The following is a 10,653-nucleotide window of genomic DNA, read 5'->3' as shown; positions in this document are numbered from 1 at the left end:
TAAGTGAGATGTAGTGATGGTGCATCATATTCAAAACTATCATCGGCTCCTGGTTGCTTCTTTGCCTAAAAAAAAGTCTTGAAAAGTTCAGGTGGGTGATTTCTTATGTAACAAACACGAGTCTGATGAAATTTACTGAATTGTGTTTGGATTTTCATGTTCAAAAGGTAATGGGGTGAATCCATATATTAATGACGTATCTGTATATTTCACTCCAACCACCATCTTTGGGAATAAAAGAAGACGAGGCGTTGCAATCGGTCGATCCAGTTTTATTAATGCGAACGAAAACAAATGGGAAAAGTGATGCTCTTGGGAGAACTCTGTGTCAGAGATGATGCAGATCTCCAGCAGCAATCTTCAATAAGACTGAGAATTCAATCAGAAAGGCAGAAATAGAACTAGTGCTGTTTTAACTGGAGGGAAAACCGTGGCATCACTAAAACTTATGAATAAAATTTCACGTTTTTTTTTTTTTTTTTGTACGTTATCATGTTTAGGGAAGAGAGCAAGCCGGACCCCTGCTCTCACTTCTGATTCAGAGAATCTCTCGGTTCCATTTTGTCGTTTGTACAATGACATTTCACAAGCATACATACATATATACACATATATATGCAAATAACTTACATATACATATGCAAATAACTTAAATTATATTTGGTGCAAAGTCTGCGGGAAAGTTCGAGGGAGCAACTAACGTCACGACGAAACGTGACATCCAGACCAGTTATTGCTCGCTTTTTTTTTCCTTTTACCGTCGAAAGCGTTGGAAACTCGGACGGAAAATAAAAGCTTTCGTTTCCCCCCTTTGAAATAAAAATTAAATTAAATAAATCAACTCCAAAAAAGCGTTTCGAGACGCGAGCAAATGGTTTTTTGTACACAATGAAATGTTTTTCTTTTCTTCACAGCTGAACGCTGCTATTCCCTTAAAAGAATAAAAGGTTCATATGCGAAAAATTATATCTTCAGCCTTAAATTAAGAGAAAAAATTAAAAATTACACACACACACACACACACACACACACATTCATGCAAGTTTTTTTTCCCTTCACCACAAATTGACACACTGGTTCAGATGTGTGGGAAGCATGATTTTAGAATAGTGTTAAATATCATTTTCGAATATCTACACTAAAAACTTCATGGCCCCTCCCCCGCTCCGGAGAATCTCTCAATATGAACATCTGTCTCACGTGAGGACGTCATCGTTCATACGCCGGTTCTCCGGGAGTGCTTTTACAATATACAAAAACAGAATCCTTGGCCGTTAAAAAAAAATACGCTAAAAGAAGAAATGACCAATTATTAAATGGTTGCATTCGATAAAACCGACCCCTCGTCGTTTTTTTTTTTCTCCAGTATTTACACTTCGAGATTCAGTCTGAAATAAAGCGTGACACAGAGGGAAACGTTTTGGCAGAGGACACTGGGGATGGATGCGTGGCCCGTGTGTGAGCGTTGTGTTAAAGAAGGTGCTGTAGTCTTGAAGTTGGTCTCGATTTTGCACCGCCCCGTGCTTTAAGTATGTGGGATTGGGAAGTGCAGGAAGGAGAAAACGGAAAGGGAAAGGGCGCTTATGAGTGCTGTGACATGCCGTTCACCAAACTCCTCAACTGCTTCACCACCGTCTCGATCAGCTTCTGCTTGTCGCGGTCGTTCTTCCGAAACTGTGAAAAGATGTTGTTCTTTTTGCTCGTGTCCTTCATCCTGGAACGACAACACACACAGGATTACGATATATGTGATGTATAATACAAAATTACTTACAATCACCTCAATGAGAGTTAGGGGCCTTGCTCAGGGGCCCAGTAGTGGCATCTTAGTGGTGTAACTTAATCACTAAGCTTTCATATTTGTCATTTCATGACATACTTCATATGCTTAATATATATGTATATATAAATATAAATTGTGCTGTATGTAATTTTAAACAGTGGCTCAAAATCCAATAAAAAAAAACTCTTAATAAATTATACACTGTTGTATGTAAGGTCATATCTATCACATATTCCACAAAACATTCTTCAACCCGGTAGCTCTTCCACGGCCTGGTACTGGGTGGTAAGCCGGTTGTTTGAGACTTCTGCTGTACATTAAGGTTTATGTGTGTGTGTGTATATATATATAGGATAGTTTTTCTTTAGTGTATGCAAGTACATTTGGAAATTGTAAAACTACCTACCCCCGGTTGACTCTGTCGCAAGTTAGCATTGAGAAAGAGAGAAAATGTTAGATGCAAATGGGCAATCTTTACTTCACAGCAACACAGGGACAGAAACGTCTTTACAACGTATATTAGGACAAGCCGGGTTTGTAAGTAATGAAAGAAATTGTTCACATAACATGAGGAATACTGACTTCTCCAAAAGTGCAAGTGCAGTGGATGGGTTAACCCGGAGATACTTCGAGGTGGGCTGGCCATAGTCTGCTAGGTAAGTGGACCAATCCCACACCATGAACAAGTCCAGCAGCTGCAAAAGAAACAAACGAATCATTACAATACAGTGAGGAGTAGAAATAATCGCATTCAGTTGTGCAAAGAAGGGTAATCTTATTTCGTTACAAAAATAAGTGAGGCATGGTTGATTGAAAGTGGGTTGGGGAGGGTTTGGGGTATTTGAGCTGCCAGTGGGGGTTACTTGTGGAGAATTGTGCCTGGATCTGGCATTCAAAATGCTAAAGGAACAGCAATCCCTTGGTGACCTCTGGATAACCTGGAACAGGGATTAATCCTTGCTCTGCTCAGGCCTGCAGTCATACTGGTACATGCCTTCCGAGCACTTCACACCCCTAATTGGGAAACTCAAGGTCTCAGACACATTGAAAAGAGAAGTCTCTCACCAGAGTTTGAGTACAATGTATGCTAATGGCTATGAAGCACTAGGGGGATGATTACGGCCAGAATCGTTCATTACAGAGGGTCGAGTTTAGAGCTAATTCCATTTCACACCTGCTATGCGCTCTGTTTGCCGAAGCGTCATGTAGTGCCGTTTGCAGTTCCTGCTGGGCAGCATTACACTAAACGAAGCAGGACACCAGGGTTTTAAAACACAAATGTCTATTCCTGGATATTTGTATTTAAGTCTAACTTAAGGCTTGTTAGAATAATTCTGGAGAAGTCCAAATAATGGAGTGCAGCCGTCCCACTCTTATACTATCAGGTGAAAGAACTGCATACCTATAGCTTAATGTCAGTGTGGACGAAGTACGCAAACCATGTAGCATGAGTTAAAGTAGAGATACACTCTGTGAAATATAAATCCAGAAAAAGTGCTCCCTTGAAACGTTCACGTGAGTAAAAGTACAAAAGTGTTTGTCTTCAAATGTACTTTAGTATCCAAAGTACTATTTATTATGGCTATAATGTTCCTATGATCATGACTTCCTATGGCTCTAGACGCTTTGCTTAATCAGTTAAGGGTAATTCATGTTACTTTTAGAACATCAATATATTAATAAAATGGTATTAATGAGTATAGCACTAATTGATAAATCACGCAAATAAGGCCACGGACGTGGTGGTAAGTTAGAGTCAGAAGTTTCTGCCATCGTTTATTCCTCTCAAAATGTCCTGAAGTTGAACTGATGCTGAACAGTATGTTGGTGGTATGTAGACGCCACCAAGCGCCAATCAGAACAAGTTCAAAACGGAGCGTGCGCTCGGCACTTATTGCTGCGTGTTTAACCAGTTACGTTTTTATCCAAACAAAAAAGGAACGATTGATTCTGCAAAATGTAGTTGAGTAAAAAAAGATATTTGAAATGTAGTCAAGTTAAAGTAAAAGTCTCCCCGCATGAAAAAACTTCAGTAAAGAACAGATACGTGAAAAAGCTACTTAAGTACAGTCATGAATTACATTTACTTCCTCACTGGTTAATGTACAATTTTGTGTTTCATTTACTAGTGAGAATCACTAAAATGAAGATCTTATCCCAAGCAACACAAACACACAACCTGTCACAAGCTGTAGTGTCCAACTAGTCCACCTCTTACGGCCTGGGGTCAATTTACTTATCCTTTCCTTTATTAATACGTCTTCTCATTCATTCTTTAAAATAGAAACGACTGCCGGCTTGATCAAGTATCATCATCTATCTGTAGGTACTGTTTCTGTTAAATCCTGATCAACACGTTCCTTTATGCCATGATTAACACAATTCCATAGCGACTTGCTTCCCTGAGGGAATTTCATTAAAACTCGAATTAAAGATCCAATAAGATTACAGATGAAGCAACAAATGGCATAAATCATCAGCACCAGGGCTTTTTATCCGCACCGTATGAGTGCTCACACGCAACCTTGTACCCAGAGTTCAGACTCAGTGCACTGAATTCAATAAAGTTTCCAATTAAAAAAAAAACAACAACCATAAATCTAATCAGTCTTTTGTCTGAGCATTATCTGCCCTATAAAAATGGTTTTGTGGTTTTAAAAGGAAATCAGTTGTCAGTTTGTTCCAAACATCTTGCATCAAACATCCAATGTTTCTTCACACTTTGGGATTTAACTGCTCCTCTGTATGTTACACAAAACATTTCTCTGCCATGCTGACTTTTAAGGGAACTGTCTAGAATGTGCTACAAGTTATTCTGACAGAAATAAACAAAACTATCAACCAAGATCAAATTTAGACTTTTCCTACCATAACGCTGTGAATTCAAGAAAAGCAATGACTCAGTTCATATCCAGTTCAGACCTGCTTAAGTAGCTTTAAATACAGAGCCTGTCAAAAGTTTGGAAACACCTAGTCTTTTATGGGTTTTGAGGGACACGTGCATGTTCCTTTTGTTTATATGCAACAAAGTGGGTAAAAACACACAAGAATTTAAAGTGAGGGACTGGAAGAAAGTTATGCAGACAGATGAGTCCTGACATCTCAAACAGAAGAACTGAGACCGAGAACAGGAGAGTAGATGTTAGCAGACGTCCTCGTCCCCACAGTCAAACAGAGATGGAAGCGTAATGGTTTGGGGTTGTTTTGGAGCAGGGAAGGATGGAGATTTATTCAGGAAAGTGAAAGCAATACTGATCCAACATGGCTACCATTTCACACTTCATCTCACGCTATGGAATTTCGTCTGGCTAATTGGAACTTTACCATACAACAAGACAATAACCTGAAATGTACGTCCAAGCGCTGTAGGTGTTATTTAGAGAGCAGGCCGGAGTGTTATCCATCATGGAATTGCCTACCCAGTCACCTAAATCCCATTGAACGTCTCTGGGATGAACTGGATCACAATGTCGGAAAAAAATCTCCTAGAAACTAATGACTAGATGAGTGTGTAAAGATGTAATCATGCTATGAATTTACAATGAAATACTATAACCTCTAGACATTTATATATTTGTTTACTCAAAGTAAATCTTCATAGCATCAAATCACCTGGTTTGCTGCATATAAACTAAAGGAACGTTTTTTTATAAACCGTTGAAATGTAGATGTTGCCAAACGTTTGACAGTATGTTAAAAACAAAACAGTGGTTCGAGGGTACGACCCACAATGTTGTATGCAGCTCAAGTTACAGATAACAAAGGCTTAAAAATTGTTTGAAAAAAAGCAGAGAGTAAACAAGAGTGTCCATTAGAGATCAGATGATTGGCAGTGACATTGTGACCCCGGCGATCGGGGTCAGTATGCTCTCAAACATGCCAATTCCAGTGGATCCATCTTAGGGTCTGCCTGTGGCCCTTGTCAAACTGATATCCAAGTATCTCCCCCACATCACCGGGTTTTCTGGTTCTGTGGATAGTGAGATGAGTGGCGTGAACTGAGCAAGAGGTTAACCTTATGGAGAAGGGCAGGGTGAGGCGGTAAAGCCTGACCACTGGCACTCTCCTCTTTTCCTTATCTGAGACTGAGGTGCTTGACCCTGTCCTGAGCCCTCACTCTGACTGCTCTCTCTTCGCTTGAACCAAAATCAGAGGCTACCTAAAGCACAACAATCCTTCTGACATTTGAGCCAGTCAATGGAATGCCTTTACCACTCATCACTCATCACCAGCTACTTGATAGCCAGAAGAATTCCCTTTTTTTAAGATTCCACCACTATGGATGTTTCTCACCTTTGCTTCTTTAAATTATGTGTTCTTCATCTATAAGAAAATAAAGATCTGACGACACAAACAAGCATGTACGTAGCAGGAACGGTCGATCAGCTGACGATATATAATAATGAATGCTGTTTGAAAAAAAAATAACTGCTTGCCTTATCAAGCCAGGTTCTGTAATGACTTGTAGACACCCATTCAAAAAGATATAGTATCTAATATAAGTGAGTACACCCCTCAAATTTCAGCAACTTCTCAAGGTCTAAATATTGTCTAAATATCTGGCAACAAAAGTGAGTTCACCCTAAGTGTAACCATGCAAAGCCACATGTCCTATTTCTAATGTTCATGTTTTTGTCTGCTTGACAGGACCATATTTTTTGTATCGTGTATTAGAGCAGTTCATATTTGGTGCTTTGAGTACAATTCTCTCCACAAAGATGCCATCAGTAACACCCTGAAACCGAGTTACAGTACAGTGGTCAGGGTCATACAGAGGTTTTCCAAGATGGGCTTGGAAAACCTCCAGGATGGGCTGCTTTCTGTTTGCTGCAGACAACCTGTCCAAAAGCATGAATCACTGGACCCATGTCCTGTGGTCTGATGAGACCAAGAAAAAATTGTTTGGCTGAGATGGTGTCCAGCATGTGTGGCGACGCCTTGGTGAGAAGTACCGAGATATTTGTGTCCTGCCTACAGTCAAACATGGTGGTAGTAGCATCATGGTCTGGGGCTGCTGGTACTGGGGAGCCACAGTTCATTGAGGGGAAACATGGACTCCAACATATACAGTGACATTCTGATGCAGAACATGATGCCCTCCCTTCAGAGACTGGGCCGAATAACAGTTTTTCAACCTGATGACAACTGCCTTGAAGAAAGGTGACCGAGTGGACAAGTATGTTTCCATATTAATCGAAATATAGACCCTATTGAGCACCTGTGGGGCATCCTATAGTGGAAGGTGGAGAAACGGCATGTGTCTAACATCCATCATCTCTGTGATGTCATTATGGAAGAGTGGAAGAGGATCCCAGCAACAACCTGTCCAGCTCTGGTGAATTCCATACCCAGGAGGATTAATTCAGTGCTAGATAACAGTGATGCTCTCACGAAATATTGACACTTTGGACACAGTTTTGACATGTTTACTTAGAGTGTATTCACTTTTGTTGCCAGTTATTTAAACAGCTGTATGTTGATATATATTTAGAGGACAGTAATTCTGTACTGCTATACAAACTGCACATTGACTGTTCTAAAATGTATCGATATATAGTTTAATTTCTATATTATTGTCCCTTGAGAACATATAATGAAATGGTTGCTGAAATGTGAGGGGTGTACTCACTTTTGTGAGATACTAAACAGCTACACTGTATTAAATTATATTCCTTTTTTTTAATTTACCGTTCAGCGAATGCTGAAATTCATAAGAAATGAGCAGCATTACAAAAAAACTGTAGGTTTCCGCTTTATTTCACCAGATTTAGCCATTGAAATTAAAGAATGCAGTGATGTGTATCTTTAACTCAGCAACTTTTTTGACCCCATAGGACACTTTAACCAATAAACAAGCAGAGAAACTATGCATAGGCTATGCTACAGTACTGTACTTTACTACAGTACACACTATAAATGTGATATTTCTACGAATTTACACAAATTTCATCTCGCTATATTCTTGCAAATGTTTTCTGTGTGTTTAAAGAGTGTGGGAGGATGATTTACGGCTTAAACACAGTAATACAAATGTATTGTGAAAATTATATGTGATTTTAGTTCTTTCTACTAAGCAAAAGAGAAAGAGTGTGTGCTCAAAATGTGAACATCCAATACCCCATCGTATCCAATTATCGATATCATTCCAGTCACATAATCAGTGTTCTAGTGAACATTAAACACCATACAGATCACTAAATCTAATGAAACTAAATGAAAACAACAATGACTTCTGTTAAGATTACTGTAGCTTCTTCATCACCTTTTGGTTTGTAAAGCTTTGCTGCTGAGGTGTGCTTACCTGTCGAAGGTCAATGAACGCCAGCTGAAGTGTGTCCCCCTGGAATCCGGGCACTGGCTCTGAACTGGCAAATACTGCAAAGATAACAAGGAACTAATGTAATCATTCTCAGGCCTCAATCACTATTATTTATCTTATTTTCTATTTTTATTTATCTTAATATCTTATAATACTTATTTATAGGAAGCCATTGTATCTATTGCCAGAAGTGAATATTTTCTTTAATGGATAGATATTAGGGGTGTAACAGTACACAAAGTTCGGTGCACGGTTTTAAAGTCACAGTTCGGTTCAAATTTCGGTATGGTTAGTGGGGCAGAAACGTAAAATAGCTTGTCGTATTTTTTATTAGTTTTATTATTAATAAGTGCAGTTTATTACTATTAAATTGTAAATTATCTGTGAACATCAAATGTTTAAATTTTGAAAACAATTTTAAATAAAATGCCTGCTTGGTTATCATTATAAAATGATATTTTACGCTAGTGCTAATGATCCTTTTAGCGTTTTCATGCATGTGCAAAACAAATCTTATCTCGGTACAGAGTGAGAAGCCACAGTGACGCTGCAATTACTCTAGTTCTTTTATAGACCCCTGGCATTGTGTATGTTTTCAAGTTTAATATTATTATAATTATTAATTATAATAATAATAATAAATGAACTCAAATTGTGAATCGAAGACTATACAAATTTTACTAGGTTCCGTACGTAAAAAGGATCACAACCAAAACCGAACCGAAAGCGCTGAATTTCGGTATGTATACATGTACACTTACACACCAAAATATATAGGTTTTTTTTTATAGATCTTAATTAAAAACATTACCACATAATGAACTGGCAACCAGGTACTTATTTCACACAGGCAGAACGATATGATGAATTCGTTATGGAAACGTCCCAGCGCTTTTCTTGGTAAAAAATATGTCTGGTGAAAATGAGTGTTCTGGTTGTTGAAAATGTCCCAGTGTTTTTCCTGGTAAAAATTTCTCTGTTTTGCCTGGTGAAAATTTGCCTGATGAAAATGTCCCAGTGTTTCTCTTTTTTTGAAAATATCCAAGTGTTTTGCTTGGTAACAATGTTCCATTGTTTTTCTTGGTAAAAATGTCCCATTGTTTTGCTAGGTGAAAATGGCTCAGTGCTTTGCTAAGTAAAAAATGTCCCAGTATTTTGCTTGGTAAAAAAAAATGTCCCAGTGTTTTGCTCTGTAAAAATGTCCCAGTGTTTTGCCTGGTAAAAATGTCCCAGTGTTTTGCTTGGTAAAAATGTCCCAGTGTTTTGCTTGGTAAAAAAAATGTCCCAGTGTTTTGCTTGGTAAAAAAAATGTCCCAGTGTTTTGCTTGGTAAAAATGTCCCAGTGTTTTGCTCGGTAAAAATGTCCCAGTGTTTTGCTTGGTGAAAATGTCCCAGTGTTTTGCTTGGTAAAAATGTCCCAGTGTTTTGCTTGGTGAAAATGTCCCAGTGTTTTGCTTGGTAAAAATGTCCCAGTGTTTTGTTTGATGAAAATCTCCCAGGGTTTTGCTTGGTAAAAAAATGTCCCAGTGTTTTGATCGGTAAAAATGTCCCAGTGTTTTGCTTGGTGAAAATGTCCCAGTGTTTTGCTTGGTAAAATGTCCCAGTGTTTTGCTTGGTAAAATGTCCCAGTGTTTTGTTTGATGAAAATCTCCCAGGGTTTTGCTTGGTAAAAAAATGTCCCAGTGTTTTGCTTGGTGAAAATATCCCAGTGTTTTGCTTGGTGAAAATATCCCAGTGTTTTGCTTGGTAAAAATGTCCCAGTGTTTTGCTTGGTAAAAATGTCCCAGTGTTTTGCTTGGTAAAAATGTCCCAGTGTTTTGCTTGGTAAAAATGTCCCACTGTTTTGCTTGGTAAAAATGTCCCACTGTTTTGCTTGGTAAAAATGTCCCACTGTTTTGTTTGATGAAAATCTCTCAGTGTTTTGCTTGGTAAAAAAATGTCCGTGTTTTGCTCGGTGAAAATGTCCCAAAGTTGAATGAATAAAACTGGATCGTGAAATGACAAGCCCTTTTCAGTTCTCGATTCAAAGCCAGCGAGAGGCCTCAGGTATTCCCTGTGCTGCTAAACCCTGGTATGAACTCTAATTCACCCCGTCTTACCAGCTTCAGGGCCCTACAGGGGCAGCTACAAACCACACACATTTTTCTGCATGTGACAGTGATGTAGCATACAGGCATACAGGGCACAATGCATCTCCCTTTGTCCTCCATGTGTTTATTTAACAGAATGATGTTTTGATGTTTGCAGTCTGCCCCGCATGAGATCAGGATATCTATGTATAATATATTACAGCTTTCCTAACTAGGAGACCCAAACCTGTTTCAAACCTGACAATGTCCCTGTGCACAAAGCCAGCTACATTAAGTAGCATTAAGTCTATGACCACATACATTTTAATCAAGTTTTTCTCTACATGAGCTGTTTTTTCAATCGGTGTTGACTTGTACACTTCCCGTCATATACCGAGTATATTCCAAAGAAACTGACCCACAGTAAAGACATGGCAAATCTGGGCAGCCGAAATGTCAAAAATCCATGAATAAGATATATG

The 10,653-nt window shown here is 38.7% G+C and overlaps 1 protein-coding gene across 7 annotated transcripts in view; it reads right to left on the bottom strand.

Annotated features, from left to right (window-relative positions):
* Nucleotides 1–256: 256 nt before the first annotated feature.
* Nucleotides 257–10,653, bottom strand: part of exoc6 (exocyst complex component 6) — a 51,897-nt gene continuing 41,500 nt past the window's right edge. For 4 of the 7 annotated variants that reach the window (XM_046853512.1, XM_046853516.1, XM_046853514.1 and 1 more), the window contains 4 exons: nt 8,085–8,158; nt 2,366–2,478; nt 2,190–2,201; nt 257–1,714 (listed from right to left, as the gene is read on the bottom strand). In XM_046853512.1, the coding sequence (XP_046709468.1) occupies nt 1,582–1,714; nt 2,190–2,201; nt 2,366–2,478; nt 8,085–8,158 (332 nt within the window). In that variant the 3' untranslated portion in view covers nt 257–1,581. The remainder of the gene's footprint in view (nt 1,715–2,189; nt 2,202–2,365; nt 2,479–8,084; nt 8,159–10,653) is intronic. The other 3 variants (XM_046853513.1, XM_046853517.1, XM_046853518.1) reach the window with 1 other exon arrangement.

The sequence above is a fragment of the Silurus meridionalis genome, chromosome 7 (genome assembly GCF_014805685.1).
Source record: "Silurus meridionalis isolate SWU-2019-XX chromosome 7, ASM1480568v1, whole genome shotgun sequence".
Lineage (NCBI taxonomy): Eukaryota > Metazoa > Chordata > Actinopteri > Siluriformes > Siluridae > Silurus > Silurus meridionalis.
This window is presented reverse-complemented; position numbering and strand designations above follow the sequence as displayed.